At 46.4% G+C, this 19,411-nt stretch overlaps 1 protein-coding gene across 4 annotated transcripts in view; it reads left to right on the top strand.

Annotated features, from left to right (window-relative positions):
* The window catches only part of SEPTIN9 (septin 9), a 216,523-nt gene that overhangs the window by 76,963 nt on the left and 120,149 nt on the right, over positions 1–19,411 (top strand). The window contains exon 1 of one of the 4 annotated variants that reach the window (XM_079966065.1): positions 14,880–15,033. The exons of the other annotated variants lie outside the window; for them this stretch is intronic. Within the exon in view, the coding sequence (XP_079822191.1) occupies positions 14,979–15,033 (55 nt within the window). The 5' untranslated portion in view covers positions 14,880–14,978. Of the gene's footprint in view, positions 1–14,879; positions 15,034–19,411 lie in introns of those variants that run through there. 4 annotated transcript variants of the gene reach the window in all.

Here is a 19,411-nt window from a genome sequence, read left to right as displayed (position 1 = left end):
ATAATGCTCCAGATAAGGAAATGTTAGTGGGGGCCCTGAACAAATTTGAAGTCATCAAGTCTTTGCAACAGCTACTGGGCCACACTGCGGGGCAACCCATTCCAACAGCTGTCAGGCCTGATACCTGTGCATTTCACTGTCTCATCATAGGGGTCTGTCCCTACAAAGCAGCAATTACTACAAAAACATTTGCTTACAAATTATGAAACAATAAAGCTGATGCATGATGCTTCTCTAAGCAAAAATTGTTGTTTTCAGCCAGGAAAGCCTGGGAAGGGATGGAAAGCAGTTCTCTGTTTAGGATCAGAGATGCTAACAAAACTTGTGGTTTCATTCTGGGCCATTGTTGTGTGTTTCCAGCAACCACATGATTTCTGTTTTGTTTTATTTGTTTGTGTTATGCAATGCTAATGGAGTAATATGTAATCCGCATGTACTGGAAAGCTGGTCACTTTCTTCAAAGGGGGGCTGCTGTGCTCTAAACACCTGCCATTTAACAAGGGCATCTACTGCTGCTTGAGGAATGTTAGTCTCTCATCCTTTAGCTAGTCTCCTCTAACCATTGCTGCCATTGGTGGTGTTTCAGAGAGCAGAACCATCCTACTTCCCTTAACCTGCACGAGCCTGTGCTCCTGGTGGAAACATCTTTAACTCAACTCATAGAGCAAAATGGCATGAAAGTGGCATGGCGACTGTCCATTCCTCCCCCTGTTTGTGTATATATTTATCTGCCTGTGTATTTATGCATTTGAAAATGTAGGAAGATTAGTCGCAGGGGTGAAAGGAGAAAAACATTGTCAGTGTCATTTTTATTACAAGCAGTGCACTTTATAACAAGTGGTGCGAGGGACCCAGCACATAACTATTTAAAATGTTGAACAGTGTCATGTGGATGATGCTGAAAGCGTGTATGAGTGAGCAGCATCAATTCCACATTCATTTATTTCTGAGAATCTAGATCGTGATTAACCTTAAATGAGGGGTGGAGAACTTCTGGCCTGCAGGTGGGGGGAGCAAATGCAAGCCCCTCCCAAAACTGGGAAAAGGTAGTGGAGAATGGGGGAGCACACACAGCATGGGAGCATGCCACCCAGGGCCACTCTCTGATGTGGATGGGAAGCCATAGTATAAGTTATAAAAAGCACAACATTATAAGTGTGTGTATGTATGGAGCCTTCTGTGCCAATTGCCCGCATAGAAAAACCAGATCTGAATGCTCCATGTGTGAGATATCTCACCCACCTGGAAGCCCCCTCCCCCCGAGAATCCAGAAAGCTTTTGACAGAAGAGATTGGCTTTTGGGAGGATTTTTGATGGCTGTCTATAGAAACCTAAGTGTATATTGAATTGCTCCCCCATTGGCTCATAATTCAAAGAGTAAATCAATAGCTTTTTTCACAGCAGAAGTGTTTGTACTTGGCAGCACCTTTGCCCACAGCAGAGCTATCTTATGATTTTAAACGCTGAGGAGTACCTTGTGACACTAAAAATGGAACAGGAGGGGAAAGAGGGGCGGGGGAAAGCTTTGGTGAAAATCCGTGGGAAAGGAAAATCCAGGCCTAATAAAATTCTCCCCTGCACTTTCCATCTCACTGCAGCAAGATCCCTCTGAAAGCCAAGAGCAGGGTCTTAACAGTCAGCAGATGCCCCAAGTGGCTTTTAAGATAATGCAAGTGACAGGCCTGTGTGCCTGTTCCTCCCATTAGCTGAAAACTTCCAGGAACCCCATGTATCTTCAGGGGCAGGCACTGGAGACATAAACCAGCTCATCTTCTAATGGCTCTTCCAGCCAAGGCACTTTCCGTAGATGGACAGACTTTCCAGGAGAGTTGGATAAGACCTCCCTGGACTGTGTTCAAGCCCGCACCGCCTCCACGGTCACTGTTCTCAGCAGAGGGAATCTCCATTTAACCTCGTGCTTTTGTCGTTAGTCTCTACTGGGAAGCTACTATCTGCTAAAAAGCTGCTCCGACCGTTTCCCCTTCTCCACCTTGTAAAAAACAACAACACGTGAAGCCACACCACATAAAAAGCTTAAAACTCACCACGAGAGAGCGAGCTGCTTCTCACACCTCACTTCCTAACAGACAGGAGCATTAAAAGCCCCATGGCTCTTCAGCACTGTGTTAATTTCATCTGAAAATGGTTGGGTGATGTTTCAATTCCATAGCATTTTTTCCTTTAAAAAATAAACGTACAACACTCCCACTCCATTTGGGAGCTCATTTCAGTCAACATGGGCCTTTTGTATTCTGAAGTAAAAATGGATGTGGATCCCAAGATGTAGGTCGACATTCTGGTTTAGGTGCTTAGGAAGGCAGCTCATTTATTCCTGCTGTTCAGTTGCCTGGCAAGGCACCTGCTGTTGGTCAGCTGCGTTTGACCAGTTAATACGTCTTTCTTTTCTTCTGTTGAAAGACATGGTTCACTTCTCGCCTTTTTTAAGCAGAGCCCGGACATTTAGTAGTAGTATTTTTTTTAAAAAAACACACCAAACAAACCCTGGAAGCACAACTTCAAGAGCTTTAGAAATCTCTCAAGCTGTGCAGGAAACAGGAGTGACCCTTCACCAGGCCCCATCTTTGGCAGACAAAGGTGTTTTTCTGGTGCTGGTCATTAAAAGCAGAACAAGCACAGCAGCCATTCGGCTCCAGCGATCAAATCCGAGTAGCATGCAGAGAGCGAGCAAAGCTTGCAGCTTCCAGTTTCAAAATAACTGAGGGGGGCTGAACATGTAACGCTAAATGGCTAACAACTGCCAATCAAGTTGCTCTTTTGCTTCTTAATTAGCACTGTGAGCCAGGCACTGCTGTATCTTTAGAGTTCCTCTCCAAGCTTCCTGCTGAGCCATTTTGAGCCCAGGGCTGGGGTAGGTGCCAGGTAAATCAGCAACCACAAATCCACTTGATTATCAGAACCCAGCTAAGTGGGCTGAATGACTTCCTCTTGCCAGCTTTTCCAGGGATGGTGGTGCCTCTCCAGCATTAAGAGAAATCCCCTTCTTCCCATTAGTATTCTCCTCCATTGGCTCAATGCCAGCAGGACAGTGAGATAAAAGAGCAGGAGCAGAAATCGTGTTTGAACCTTTATGAGCTGTAACAAATGCTTGTCAGTGTCTATTGTGGGGCTGGACAAGAGTCATTTGCTGAGTGTCAGTAGATTTTTGACACTATGAAAATGGGAAAGAACAAAAAGAAGGACTTACCTGCTGCAGAGACATCAGGGTGACAAGCATTTGGGGTGGGAATCTGGAATGCAACAGATTCCTATCTCAAGCTGAAATGGGTTATTGCTGCCATGGTTCACACAGTCAGTATGGGAGGGAAGGAACATGGCTAAATCAGGAGCCAAAAGCAAAACACTGGAGAACAAAGTGCAAACCAGAACTTAAAGCCACATCATGGACCAAAATGTCAAAATATCTTGCACTAACAATTTGAAACTGGTTTACATGTGCTCCATGCTGTGGTAACTTCCAGATTGGATTGTTGCAATGTGCTCTGTGTGGGGCTGCCTTGGAAGAAGACGTGGAAGCTTCAATGGGTCCAATATGCAGGAGCCAGATTACTAACTGAGGTTCCATTTAGATATTATATAACCCTTGTTTCAAAACAGCTGCACTGATTGCCAGTTCCTTTCCAGGCCCTTAGCTGTAGAACCCCCTCCTCACAGAGGTGTGCCTGGCACCTTCATTATACAGCTTCCAGAGGATGCTGAAGATGCACATCTTTACCCTGGCTTTTGGCACTTGAGGTATATGTTTTTAGGACCCACCTTATTTTTGCGATTCTAAATTGTTTAAAGATTTTTTAATGTTGTGTTTTAATGTTGCAACCTGTCCTGTGACCTTAACATGAAGGGCGGATCATTAGTAGTAGTAGTAATAAATTTGAAATGTAGACATGCGCCCACAGCTTGGCAATGAAGGAAGTTCTTCAGAGAAGTTATGGAATCTCAGATCCTGCCTTCATTTAAAGAGAGGTGGGATGAACATCAGTCTAGAGTGGCATAGGCTGGCCACCCAAGGAAGATGTCTTGGTCCTCATGTCCTTTCCAGCAATGTGACTCTGACGTTCTGAACAGTTCTGTTATACCTAATAGTCTTTGTTCTAGAGCAGGCATGTCCAACCTTTTGATCGCAGGTGCTCAACAACTCTGGGCAGCCTTACCCCCCAAAAGCTCAGCAACTCTTGGCAAAGACAATGGGTAGATCACTGCCAGTTTTTTATACTGGGAGTAGATCGCAGTCTCTTGGGAGTTGGACATGCCTGTTCTAGAGCTACCTTTCTGGAGCTGATGCCCTCCAGATGATTTGGGCTACAACCCTGATCAACCCCAGCCACCATGGCCAATGGTCAGGGATGCTGAGAGTTGTATTTCAGAATTATTTGGAGGACACTGGGTTGAGGGAAGCTGCTCTAGACTTTCCTTGGCATTGCTATGTACCCCCTTTAAAAGACCTGAATTACTATGTGTCCCTGGAAACAAATCTCTTCCAGACCATCACATGCTTGTCAGCTCATTGCTGTTTTCCCAAATTCCCCACTAACTTTAATAACTTTTTAGTATCACCAGATCTCTGATTTCACTTTGCTGTCTTGGGAATGATTACGGTAAGTAATTTCCCTCCCTTCAGGAAAATGAATTAGCATGGCATTGCTGGTGTCTGCTAAGTTGCTTATTGAGGTTAGATGAGATTTCAAGGCGGAGCGGTAACTGCTTCTTCATGAATATATGGCAACAATATTAATACATAGTTCAGGCGTATGTCCCTGTCTGGCATACTCACAACAACAAAAATGTACAAGAGGATAGAGCCAAGTGAATACAATATATGTAAATATGCCTTGTAGGGATAAACTGCAGAATGAGGCCATTCCGGTCACTGAATTATAACATAGAATTCCTGACCAACTTTGTGTATGGATTTGCTCATATTTTCCTGATTGGGATAAGAGGAGTTGTTGTTGTTGTTGTTGTTGTTGTTGTTGTTGTTGTTGTTGTTGTTGTTGTTGCTGCTGCTGCTGCTGCTGCTGCTGCTGCATATTTATGGATATGACAACAAATGCAACCAAATGATGCTATAGCTTCTGTTGATAGTGTGAGACTACAGGGGCTGTAACTTAATCATAGAATCATAGAGTTGGAAGAGACCACAAGGGCCATCGAGTCCAACCCCCTGCCAAGCAGGAAACACCATCAGAGCACTCCTGACATATGGTCATCAACCTCTGCTTAAAGACCTCCAAAGAAGGAGACTCCACCACACTCCTTGGCAGCAAATTCCACTGTCGAACAGCTCTTACTGTCAGGAAGTTCTTCCTAATGTTTAGGTGGAATCTTCTTTCTTGTAGTTTGGAACCATTACTCCGTGTCCGCTTCTCTGGAGCAGCAGAAAACAACCTTTCTCCCTCCTCTATGTGACATCCTTTTATATATTTGAACATGGCTATCATATCACCCCTTAACCTCCTCTTCTCCATGCTAAACATGCCCAGTTCCCTTAGCCGTTCCTCATAAGGCATCGTTTACAGGCCTTTGACCATTTTGGTTGCCCTCCTCTGGACACGTTCCAGTTTGTTAGTGTTCTTCTTGAACTGTGCTGCCCAGAACTGGACACAGTACTCCAGGTGAGGTCTGACCAGAGCAGAATACAGTGGCACTATTACTTCCCTTGATCTAGATGCTATACTCCTATTGATGCAGCCCAGAATTGCATTGGCTTTTTTAGCTGCCGCGTCACACTGTTGGCTCATGTCAAGTATGTGGTCAACCAAGACTCCTAGATCCTTTTCACATGTACTGCTCTTAAGCCAAGTGTCACCCATCTTGTATTTGAACACATGTTGTATCTTGTATTTGAACACATGGTTGAACACATGTTCTGCATGCTGAAGGTTTCAGTTTCAATCCCTGGCATCTTCAGGTAAGACTTGGAATGTCTCCTGGATCAAATCCTGCAGATCCATTGCCCGTGTTGTGCAATATGGGCCAGTGGTGTGACATGGTATAATGTAGTTCCCTATGTTGCTATGAGATGCTAGCTGAGTGTTGCTAGCTGAGCAAGAAGACTGAACCAAAAGCTGTACACTGTATGCCAAAGAAGGGGAAATGGATCTACCTGGCAGACTGGATCTTTAATTTACCTTGCCCTCCACAATCTAACTTTGATAGGTGGCTGGAGTTGCCCACATGTCAAGCACAGGGGTCAAGGCAAAGACCACAATCCATCCACAAAGTTCTCCTGCACAAGCCCTTTTGAAGCACATGGGAGCTGTTCTACTGTGTGTGTGTTCACTACAGCATGGCAAATAACACATCAAGATGTAAATTGGGTATTAAATAAACCCACACAGATATAGAGCTGTTGCCTACCTCTGCCTCTCTACTGCCAAAAAGCAGGGTCTGGCAACTCTGCGACCAACTGTTGTATGTCTCAGAGTACCTCAGATTAAATCCAGCTAGTACTTTGCCAAGGGGCAAATCAATGCAGCTTCAGTGCTTTTCAGATCTGTCACTTTCTTCAAACATAAACAACATCGACTCAAGTCAATCCACTGCCCCAATCATCGTCATCATCATTTGATCTGGATTAAATTCTGGAATTATTTCCAAGACAATTTGAATAAAAATAACCTTGTGTTGAGGACTGGCTCTGGGAAGGGGCCTATTTCCTTGACACAGGTTCACCACAGTCACTTTTCACTCAAGAAGATGGTTAGAGACGGTGTGAAGAAGCCCCACTGAACCTGGGCATGCAAGCCCCGCCAGGGGGACCCTTGTCCAAACAAGGAGCTCATAAGGACTGTGTTTTGTCAAGAAGCAAAGCATTAGCTAACATGGGCTGATAGAATGTTTGAAAGTGTGGCTCCAGGTTTGTTGAACACAGCTTGCCGCCACCTTGCTTGAGCTTGTTTTATTACTAAGGATGGGAAGCCAATTGCATGTAGTGTCAACTTAGTACTCCCCCTCTCTAATTGCTTCCTGTTTCATTTCTGTAAGTCCTCCTTCTGCCTCCCCATCACCACCATCCATCCCCCATCCATCCATGATCCATCCCTCCATCCCTTTAATGATTGCCTGGCCTTTTGCTCTGCTTCTCTCAGTTCCGTCTCTCCCTCATTACAGAGACACAGTCCCAATTTCCCATAGATTAGACAGGAACTCCCTTTACTATATATCTTAAGTACATATTTCACTATACCAAAGGAAGCCCAGGGACATTCTCCCCTCCCACAGCTAAGAAAGGAAACAGGAAGGTTTTAATTATTCCTCCCTTCCTTTTTCTTTCCTCCATTGCTTTTCTTTTGCTTTAATTTAGCAAATGTTTCCCTCAAAAGAAAACGGGACATGAATGTGCTGTGTGTGCCACCTGCCTCTGGGAGAGGAAAGTATGTGTGTGAGAGAGCATATCTGTGATAGAAGGTGCTCTGATGACCTCTTGATGCTTTTGCACTTCATTCAATGGTCCTGAGCCAACTCAGCAATGGGGCTTCCAATTGGGATCTTTTATATCCTTTAACATTTGTCAGGTACGTTTCTTTTTCATTATATCAGAAGAGCAGAAGCAAACCACCTAAATTTCACTTCTAGTGCAGAAGGAGAGCCAATCTGGAGACCTGCCCAGCCAAAGGAATGTTTTATTGTTAACTTCAAATATGATTCCCTAGAGGCCAGAAAACACATTTTCACACTTAGATGTCATATTGGCATAATAGCCCAACATGTTCAGAATTTCAAAGTTCAGTATATGACCTGGAACAATATCTGAGCCAGCTCCCAAGTATATTGCAACCTGTAACTGGCAGATAAATTTTGTTATTAGGTATAGATCCAGTAACTGCCAACAAAATCTGTACTCAGGGAAAATACATCCTGCGTTGCATAGTTAGTTGTTTGTATGTAATGCCTCAACAATGCAAGAGGGTGATTATTATTATTTTCCAGGCCACCCCAGACTGTTTTTTATGGATGTCTGTAGTGGCATATAGAAAAATAACCTCATTCATATGGTGAGCTCCAGCTCCAGAAATAAGAAATGCTTGCTGATCTATGACAAATCACCCAGAGATCTACCACTCGATCCCCATTTATCTTCTTCCCAAACGCTGATCTAGGTGATGTCTCTGTGCAGCAATGAGAAAAGAATGACATTAAAAAATCAGAAAGAATACAGGAAAGAGGAAACTTCATAGTCATTTTTTCCTGTCAGGTTCCTGCCTGGAAAATACTGAAATTTACAAAGGATATGAATCTCTTTCCTTAAGCTGATCCCATACATTTGCTCTAGACTAACAAAAATATTTCTGTACATTTACAGCACAGACGATTACCTGACCCAACTCAAGTGTCACCTCTAGATTTCAGGGGGCTTTTGGACAAGACACCCTCAGTTGGGGTCCTCAATTCCCTGACTGGGACCACTTGCTTGCCACTGTCATTGTTTCTCATTCACTTGCCTTCTTCTGCTGAATCCTGGCTTGTACCCATTGCCCAGAAGGAGAGCTCAAGACTGTTGGAGGCTGGTGTGCCTTCTCCTTGCTTATGCCACTGCTCATGTAAAGCCCAACTCACACATCACACAAAGTCAAACCATGGCTAAGTAACAGGAGTGGCTGCTTCGCTCTTCCTCCTGCTAGCTGTGCTACGTGCAGCTCAGCTCCAGTTTGGCCAAGTGCTACACCTGAACCCAGGTTTGTTCTTTGTCTCCCACCCAAACCATGTTTGGCAAGCCAAGAACAAACTTTGAATACAACCTGCGGTTTGACTGAAAAACCTAGAGGAGGAGAGAAGCGGCTGCAATTTTTCCTGCAAGTACTCATGTGCTTGCACATTCTTGCTTAGCCATGGTTTGACTTAGCATTACCAGTGGACCAGGACTTAGAAGAGGACCAGGGCCAGGATGATTTGAGGGGGTCAACAGTGAGATTCTTCTGGTGTCTGAGCTTTGGCACGTGCCCTACAATGGAGAACATGGTCAGCCCACCACATGTTAGGAGTGATGAGCTGGAAAACATCTCTAAACCAAGGGTGTTGAACCTTTAGCCTTCCAGGTGTTGTTGGAACATCACATCATCCCTGGACACCTGTCATGCTGGCTATTGCATTAGGGAGTTGGAGTCCAACAGCATATGAAGGGGACCAGGTTCCTCATCCCTCAGCAGCAGTTTTTTGCTGCTTCTTACAGGAATGTTAACAACATAAGAAGAGCCCTGCTGGATTAGGCCAAAGGCCCATCTAGTTTAGCATCCTGTTCTCACAGGGTCCAGTCAGATGCCTGTGGGAAGCCCACAAGCAAGCAGGACCTGAGCGCAACAGCGCATTCCCTGCTTGTGATCCCCAGTGACTGGTAGGCATCATTATGCAGACAAAGCTGCAGGTGAACTGTTGCCTGTAGCAAACAGAAGCTCCTTGACATGGAAGGGAGAGGAATTTATGCCTGTGCAGATACAAAATGTGTGCGGAAGGTGGGACAGCAACTGGAATTGCTGCCTGAAAGCCCCAGAAGCCTCTTCTTGCATTAGGTATGGAAATTCATTTTCTCCTTCTCTTCTCACCCCCCTCCACCCCAGAAATAAATTTCCAAGAGTCTGAAAATGAGAATGAAAACCATTTGGCAACACAGGGTGGAGGAGAGGGGGGGGACTCATTTAATCTTTCTCCTATAGGCTCTGTAATTGGGATCTGGTGTGGAAATGTCAGAAACAAGACCAGCCTGTTTCTGCATTTCTGTTTCTGCCATGTACCATCTTCACCTCACCAGGGCACATTCGTTTTATCCATGAACAATATATATCTGAATACAGAAGAGCAGAAGGTTACTGCCTGCCTCTCTCTAATTTATGGGTAATAAGGAGCAAGAGCTGTCTGCATCCAACATGCATGTGGAAAAGCTGAGCAGGGCAGAAAACCACCCCACCCCACCTGGTGCCATATGTTCATTAAAGTCATTAGGGGGTAAGCAAATGAGGCAGTGTTCAAAAATATAACACTCTCCTGCCTGAACTGTGTAGCCCTGAAGTCAGCCAGGCTATTTGTAGAATGGCTGCCAATGGATGACTGATACCTGCTGTCATTATGATGCTCTTGTTGAAGGCATGCAGGTTTCCCATTGTACAGTGCCTCTTTCCATGTGTAAGAGAAAGACAATGGCTTGGCAAAGGTTGGGAGAAATGACTGAATGGTGATGCAGTTTAGCTTCAGAAACTGACACTATTCTCGCTCCCTCTTCCACAGGAGCACTTGTCTCTCACGTACACATGCACTCACACCTCTTCCTCTCTCACATTTACATACATGCAACCACAGCACCTGTCTCTGATATTATGTGAAGCTGGTAGCCAGAGGCAACGTTGTAGAGATGCTACCTAAGGCTAGACCACATGTCTTCCGTAAAGTGATGCTTCAATGTTTAGGCTGTGTGCCTTCTGGCAAATGATGTTTTGATGTTGTCTGCTAACTTTATGTATAAACAGTTGTGAAACAAAGTGAGATTTAATAGACTTTTTAAAAAATAAAATAAATCCACACCCTAAGGAGAGCATAGTCTTAGCTGAAGAGCAAAAGCATGACCACATAACTTTCCCTCTAGTCTCTCTCTCTAATCCTGGTTCTAAAGGGTGTGGGATTTTCCTGTTATTCCATTCTGTTTCCCAGGCTTTGCAAGTAAGGGTGTCATTTTCCCAAATAAACATAGAGAAAGTAGGCTGATTTCCTCTTGATGACTTCACTTCCTCTCCTTCTCTATTTATGAAATTTCTGGGAGATTCAGTGTTGTAGAAGCTATTTTCCTGCAGACTGCAAGTAATTGTCTTTCACAAAACATATATATATATATATATATATATATATATATATATATACACCATGATCTAGTCAAAGTGAAGTCTTTGTAAGTTTGACCTGGCTCCCTCCCCGCACTATGGAAATTAATTGGATGCATGGTTTTATTGTGCATGGTTTATTGGAAGGAAGTTAACTTCTAAGTAAGTGTGGATAGCATTGAAGCCTTACTGTGGAATAGTCCAGCCTTAGAAGGTGCTGAATTAGGGGAGAGGGGTGTGTGGATTTCCAAGTAAATTATCCATGCTCTTTCCTCCCCACTCCCACAAATCAGGTGTAGTGTAGCCTTAACCTTGGATGTGTTATCCGTAAGTGATATCACAGTAGTGCAGTTGCTGAATGGCCCTGCAGGATAGTATTGACCCAGAAAATATAACAGACCTTTTCAGTAGCTTGGAGACATTGCAGTCAGTTTTGTTGTTTGTAAGCCCTGTTGATTCCATTGGGATAGTTTAGTACAGAAATTACGGCTCTTTGAAATTAACTGAACTTCAAAGTGTTGAGGTTTAGCTGACTGGTGCCCCTCAAAAGCACTGGGTCTGTACTGTTGCCAAGCCATAAAGACCCCAAACTGCCTACTATGGTTGTTTACGCTTTTGCGAGAGCATGCTAAAACTGGACACTTTTATTTGGAAGGAATAACAGTTGTGGGGCCTGAATCTGAACATCCTCCTTAGGGTTTGCAGCAGGAAACTGATACAGGAATCTGCTCTGGATCAGACATACATTTTCGATTGTGGCCTCACTGCTGCTTAAGCAAAAAAACAAAAAACAGCATGAACAACATGACATGTAGTTTGGCCCTTTATTTCAGGAATGGGCTTCAGGTTGCTTGTTGAGGTTCAACCTCACTACATGGCAATGAAATGAGCAGTTTAAATACCACCAGCCTTATAATTTCAAGCCAAAGAGTTCATGGAAAAGGCAGGACCAGAAGGAAGAGAGGTGGCACCACCTTGGTGTAATATCTTGGCCTAGGTTAATATCTGAACAGTTGACCTTTAGTTCCCTTCTTGCATTCAATTCTTCTAGTCAAGAGCATTTATCAAAATCTCACACACTGGGGGAAAGTCTCTGAAAGGGATTGTACATGCAACTCTGATGCTTTGGCACTGTATGAGAAGGAAACATCAGCTTCCTTTCAGAGCCACTGCCAAGTTTGTTGGCACTGATCAGCCAGCTTGCTTGCTGTACTGTGTACAAAGGAACACAGGAAGTTGCTGCCTTATACTGAGTCAGATCAATAGTCCATCTAGCTCAGTATTGTCGACACTGACTGACAGCAACTCTCCAGGGTTGCAGGCAGGGGTCTCTCTCAGCCCTGCATGGAGGGATTGACCGTGAGACCCTCTGCAGGTAAGTGTTGCTCTTCCACTGGGCTATAGCCCTACTGTTCATTGAACAATAGCCAGCTCTCCCTCCAGCTGTGGTGTTTTTGGAGGAGCAAGTCCTGGCAGCTGGACTAAGGAGGTGACACCAGCAGTGCAAAAGGAGCACTTCCACTTGTCAATCTCTAGTAACACCTTTGATTCTGAAATGCACAAGTGAGCTCATTCAGTAAAGTAGGCACTGGTCTGCTTCTAAATGCTGTCATGTATTGCTGATACGTATAAAGGATGTACACATATTTTGAAAACACTTCAGCTGCAAACTGACCTGAAGTGCACAAAGGTCTATGTAATGTTGTGGTTTAACAGTTCCACACTTAAAGCCAAAAACAATTTGAAGCATTCAATGCAGGCAGAGCTCCCTTATTGTTCTTTTGGATCTCATAAAGTATGGCAGATACAAACTTTTTCCTAACTCAGATTAAACAGACTCCTGCTGAGGGCATTATTCTGATTTCTTTCTTTTCTTCTGAAAAAAGAAAGAAAGAAAGCAGTTCTGTTCCATTAAAAAAAAAAAGTTCTCTGTGTCATGCTGTGAATAAAAACAGATAGTTAAACATGGAAAGTTTCACCAGTGCTGGAAAGATTGTGTCACTATAGAGAAATCAGGCACACTTTTGTATTATGAGTTGGATTTTAGATGACATTTATAAATTGTTAACAGATGTTCTTAGAATGTTGAAAACATGAAAAAGGTTATTATCAATAATAATAATAAATTGCCCTCTCAAGGCACCATATGCAATGCAATAAAACAGATGAAAACAGTTGAAACATCACAGAAAATAGCAGCAAATGAATTTAAAAACAGTAAAAAGAGACACCCATGGCATAGACCTATTCATCCAGCTGGGAAAGGGTTATCAGCTTACCAGCAGAAGGTGCCACAGAATGCATCATGGCATGATGACAAGCAGCTTATGTACCTGTTTGGACCTTATACCTGTCTTTACTGCTGTTATTGGGGATTCATTCATCATCCTTTTTTGCAAAAGAAGAATCCTAAGCTCCCAGAGAGGATGTTGGCTGTTGTGGACCTGGCCCCTTCACTGGTGGTGTGGGAGAGGTCTGTGGCTGAAGGTCCCCCTCACTGTGGTGGCAGCAACCTCTGCCACCTCCACCATGTAGCTCATAGGGGGTCATGGATCCCAAATCCTCCTGTTCACCTCACAGGATAGAATAACTATAATCCCTGGAGCTGCTGTAATCATTTTCTCTCCAATAGGAAAAAACAGGGAGAGGGAAGACAGCTCCACTACCTTCTGCTGTGTCCAGCAAGGCTTAGGATATGGTGGTTCCTCCACTGCTGACTCTCCCTTTCCTCCATAGGATTACTTTTTCTGTTTATTTTAGGTAACTGGATTCATTATATTTATACCCCCCTTTCTTCCAAGGAGCTTAAGACAAGATAACCACTGATTTGCTTTTCAGGTGGGTTCTTCCTGGCCCCTGCTATTTCTCATCTCTACCTCTCTCACTCTACCTCCCAGGGTTGTTGTAAGGATAAAAACAGACTGTTTCCTTTATGCTACTTTGACCTGAGATCCTTATAAATATGGCAGGACGATAGATAAATAAAACAGTGTTGCGCCTTCAGCTGATGTATAGGATGTAGTCCTAGGTCTAAACACAACACCAGCCATTAACATTTCTCTTTCTCTTTCTCTGATTGCACTCACTAGCTGTAAAAAGAAAGATACCAAGGATTTGTTCTGCTAGCCTAGATGTGGAGTGCTTAGCATAAAGATACTCATAGAATATGTTTGGAAAGGATCCCGAGGGTCATCTAGCCGAACCCCCTGCAATGTAGGAATCTCCGCTAATGCATTCATGGCAGGTGGCCATTCAACCCCTGCTTAAGAACCTCCAAGGAAGGAGAGCCCACCTTCCTTGGGAAGGTGAGTCCTTTCCACTGTCTTCCAGATCTTACTGTCAGAAAGTTCTTCCTGATGTTCAATCAATCACTCAATCAATCAATCAATCAATCAATCAAAAAAGCACACCATTTCTACTTTGGCACGCCTGCCCCGGCCTACAGTCCAAGCTATATCAGGAGATTGATTAGACGTTTGTGCCCGCTTCTGCACTGGTGAGGGAAATGTACTCTACACATGCTCTAAAGCCCCGCCGCCCGCCCCGCTGCCTGGATGGAGTTTTCGCGCTGTTCCAAGTGGTGGGGGTGCCGTCTCCGGAGCCCAGCGGTGTTGGAGCATCTTTGGAGGAAGAGGCGGTCCGGCCCTCCCCTGGGCTGAGTGCCTGGCGGGCTTGGGGCGTTGCCTTGAGCCTGGGGCTGAGCTCGCTCGGATCCCCCTCGGCTCGGCTGGAGAAGGGGGGCAGGAGGAGTCGCGCGCGTCCTGCCCACCCAGCTTTCTCGTCGGCTTGGCCCTGCTCGGGTTCGCCTTGACAGGCGTGCGGCGCAGCCAGTGCGCGGAGGGGAAGCCGATCGGGCGCACGCGAAGCTGCCCAGAGCAGAGGGGAGGGCCGCGCTTTCCCTGCTCGCCTTGCCTTCCTTGCCTGCCTGCCTGCCTGCCTCCATTCATTCGAGCCTGTGCAACAGGACGAGCCCACGGGGCGGGGGATCCTGCCTGCGAGAGCTTCGGCAGCCCGCCCCTCTCGCGGCTAGGGGGCCGTCCGAAGGCGCCCAGCCCCGCCGCGCAGCGCCGCCGCCGCCGCCGCCGCCGCCGCGCTCGGGACCTTGCCGGGAACTTGGGGAGGGGGCGCAGTGCCCAACCGGAGCCCAGCGCGGCGATGTCCGACCCGGCGGTCAACGCGCACCTGGAAGGCATCATCTCCGACTTCGAGGGTAGGTAGAGCCGACCGGGAGCGAGGGAGGGAGGGCGGGCGCCGGACGAAGAGGAGGGGAAGGAAAGGGATCCTGGCGCAGGCACTCTTTCCCACCCCCTTTCCCCCCCTGCCCATGGGGCGCACCCGTGTTCCGCTCGTTCCCGTGTGTGGGTTTCCATCCCCTTCCCAGAGCTGAGAAGGCCCCCCGGCTCCCTCTACCCCTCACCGTCGTGAACAGCCGGAGGCCGGTGGTGTGTTGGTGGTGTGGCGGGAATCGCGCATCGCATCCGCCGCTGGGATTGCGAGACTTGTGCTCGGGGATTGCGAAAAGAAACGAGATCGGGAGAAACTGAGCAAAGGCCCCTCGACTCCGCGGGGTGGTGGTGGGCGTTAAGGCTGGTGAGTTGCCTGCTTTTTTTGGTTTTGGCCAGGTCATGAAACGGGTGGGTTTTAAAATAAACAAATAAATGGAGGGGGAGGCTAGAGGCCTCTGAGATGAGGTGCCTCTTCCCCCTTCTCGGAAGATTTGAGAGAAAACGAGGGTACAGTTCGCGGGGGTCTGTCTGGGGCGCTTATTCTTCTCTGAAAAGAAAGCCTGTGAGTTTGAGCAAACGGCGTGTTGTTAAGCACGAAGGCCCCTTTAACACATTCATCTTGCATCCTTGTGCAGTCGCTGGTTGCTAGTGCTATTTAACAGGCGGTAAACTGAGGCCGAGTTGAATGCGGCGTCTAGTATGACTGGCATCTGCTAATAAAAGCTGTTCACCTTTGTGCTGATTAATGGTCAGGTAGGAAAGTGAGTGTGTGTCTTTTCGGAAGAGCATGTCACGTTTCCATGTATGCCTGCACACACTTATCTCTCTGTGTGTGATGTTTTAGGTGTGTGGTCTTCGGGACCTACTTGTGTTTTGATTGTCCCTGTGACGGGCAGGCAGGCAGACTCTGCCTCTCCCCCCTCGCCTTGAGAGAGGGGCGAAGCAGGAGTTGCCACAAGCTTGCACAGTTTGTTGTGTAGCCCAGACAAGTATGAGGTTGCAGCTGGTCTCCTCCCCTCTCCCTTCCCTTTTGTTTTGCTTGACAATGTTTTGATGCCCACCCATTCCAAAAACTGACAGGCAAGTCAGCAGAAAATGGCTCAGGGTGTGTTCCTTTTCTGTAGCTCTTCATTGCCACCTCCTTTTGATCTCTCAAGATGGGAAGGATCAACAAGGCCACAAGTTTGCAAGATGGTGGGGGAGTTGTTGGCTGGGGTATGTAAATTTTTTTTGCAAGTATGTAGCAGTGGTTGGAGCTGGACCTCAAATGTGGTTAAGGTGAAATTTACATTCAGTTTTCTCCTCAGCTACATGCCCCTGGCCCCCCCCCCATGACATTGGCATTGTGATCTGTGTAGGTATAATTGGATATGAAGGTGCTGCAGATCCTTTTCTCACTACAGGAGAACTGCTGCCTTAAACTTCAGCCATGTTGATATTCCTCCAAATGCCCTGTTTTGTCTACAGCCCACAGGGAGCTATGGCATGTTTGCATGGAAGCTTTCTGTGCTGTTAGTGCAAACCTGGAAATAGATTAGTTCTGGAGGAATCGCTTCCTTCCGTTCTGATGGCGGAAAGTTGGTCGTCTAAATTGTAGGTGTTGCCTCTTTGGCAGGATCCCCTGGGCCAATTCTGTGGAATAAAGTGGCAGAGACTTGATAGAGGAGATCAAATCAGTTCTGAACTTTTAGTGTGTGTTTTGAACTTTTTCAAAAAATCACTTTAAAACTGCAAATACACCTACCCGGAGAAGGAGCGGCATATGTATTCCACAATTCTGACTGTATACATTGCAGAACTTAGCATCCTGAAAAACTCAGCTTTTAAAGGCAGGTTCCTAGCTAGCTAGCCCTGAAGTCAGCGAATCATAGAGTCAAACAGTTGGAAGAGACACTGAGGATCATCTAGTCCAACTCCCTGCATGCAGAAATATGCAGTTGTCTCAGGTGTGGATCAAACCTGCAACCTTGGCATTATCAACACCATGCTCTAACCAACCGAGCTATCCAGGCTTGGTGGTGCAGTGCTGATGTGGGGGTGGGGGGAGGACCACAGTCAGGACCACACATGCATTGCAGGCTGAATGACCCCAGTTTAGGCCTTGGCAACTCCAGCTAAAGGCATGTGATGGTAAAGACCCCCCCCCCCCCGCTGCCAATCAGAGCAGACCATACTGAGCTAGTTGGACAAATAGCCTAATCTGGTATAAGGCAGTTTTCTATGTTGAGTGTCCTGCATTGCTCTTTCCTCCTCCCCATAAGCAGCAGAAGCATATGGGAATTCCTGGTGGGCTGTAGCTCAATGGTAGAACAACTTGCTTTGTGTGCAGAAGGCCCCAGGTTCAATTCCTGGCATTTCAAGAAGAGACCTCTGTCCGATTGGAGAGCTGCTGCTATTCAGTGAAGGTCAGGTATCTTCAGCCTTTTCAGACCTAGGATCCGCTTTAGGCCAAGCATGCATTTGGGGACCCATTTCTTAAACTTACACTATATATCTGCATGGTGTTAGTGCTCTGGTTGTGACCCATCTTAAATCAGTCTGCAACCCACAACCCACCCGTTGAAGACCAGCGGTGTAGGCAATACTGAACTAGATGGATCAGTGCTGTGACTCAGTACAAGACAGCATCCTGTCACACCCACACTTAAAGCACATGGCTCCTCCCAAAGAACTCTGGGAACAGTAGTTTCATAGAGCATTGGTTCTCAGCACCCTTATCAGAGCACAGTTCCCAGGGTTCTGAGGGGGAAGCCATGTGTTTTAAATGTACGGCGTGCATGAGACAATATGTGGTGACAAGGCCCAGAGATTTTATTTATTTATTACATTTATATACCACCTGTATCTTCCAAGGATCTTGAGGTGGTGTGCATGCCCCCCCATTTATCCTCACAACAACCCTGTGAGGTAGGTCAGGCTAAGAGATGGTGACCAGCCCAAGGTGACTGAGTGAGCTTCACGGCTGAGTGGGGATTTGAACCCTGCTCTCTCAGGTTCTAGTCCAACACTCTAACCATTGTGCCACACTGGTTGCCAGGGGTGGCCCAATAGATTTTGCTGCCTAAGAGTCAGAGTCAAAGTGGAATTACCCAAGGCCAGCAAAGTTGCTATCAGCACCTGAGGCAGAAAATCCCATAAGCACTTTTCCCTGGAAAAGTTATTATACTGTATTATGATGAGATTAAATAATCATCAATTTCCTGCCTTTTTATGACACCTAAAGCAAACTGCCTGAGGCAGTAGCATCAGTCTGCTTAATAGTGGGGCAGGCCCTGGCGGTGGTCTCACCCTGCTCACCCCACAGTCCACAGCACCCTTAGCTGGAGCCCTGATGTCTAGTGCTACCGATAACCTATATTATGAAGGGGCTACCTTTGAAGGTGACTCGGAAACTGCAATTAATCTAGAATGCGGCAGCTGGACTGGTGACTGGGAGTGGCCGCCAAGACCATATAACAACGGTCCTGAGAGACCTACATTTGCTCCCAGTACGTTTCCGAGTACAGTTCAAAGTGTTGGTGCTGACCTTTAAAGCCCTAAACCGGGGTCAGCAAAGTTTTGGTGGCTTGGGCCAGTTCATGGTCCCGCAGACGCCGTGGTGGGCTGGAGTGCGCACGCACGCATGCACAAACGCTATTTCTAGTGCTCCTTCCAGCATGGAGGAGGCGTGCGCAGCTTCCCATTGGCTGCAGGAGCTTTCTGCAGCCAATGGGAAGCCAACCAACATCGCGGAAGGCGGTCCCCACTCTGCTCCATGCCGGTTAAGTGCGGCACACAGGAGCCAAACCAAGCGGTGACCCCCATGGGCTGCTTGTGGCCCATGGGCCTTAGGTTGCCGACCCCTGCCCTAAACGGCCTCGGCCCAGTATACCTGAAGGAGCGTCTCCACTCCCACCATTCAGCCCGGACACTGAGCTCCATCGCCGAGGGCCTTCTGGCGTTTCCCTCACTGCAAGAAGTGAGGTTACAGGGAACCAGGGCAGAGGGCCTTCTCGGTAGTGGTGCCCACCCTGTGGAACGCCCTCCCATTAGATGTCATCTATCTTACTTTTAAAAGACATCTGAAGGCAGCCCTTTTTAGGAAAGTTTTTAATGTTTAATGCTGTATTGTGTTTTTAATATTCGGTTGGGAGCTGCCTAGAGTGGCTGGGGAAACCCAGCCAGATGGGCGGGGTATAAATAATAAATTACAGTGGTACCTCGCAAGACGAATGCCTCGTAAGACAAAAAACTCGCAAAACGAAAGAGTTTTTTGTTTTTTGAGTTGCTTCGCAAGACGGATTTCCCTATGGGCTTGCTTCGCAAGACAGAAACGTCTTGCAAGTTTGTTTCCTTTGTCTTGCAAGTTTGTTTCCTTTTTCT

This window comes from Podarcis cretensis (genome assembly GCF_951804945.1).
Source record: "Podarcis cretensis genome assembly, chromosome: 2".
Lineage (NCBI taxonomy): Eukaryota > Metazoa > Chordata > Lepidosauria > Squamata > Lacertidae > Podarcis > Podarcis cretensis.
This window is presented reverse-complemented; position numbering and strand designations above follow the sequence as displayed.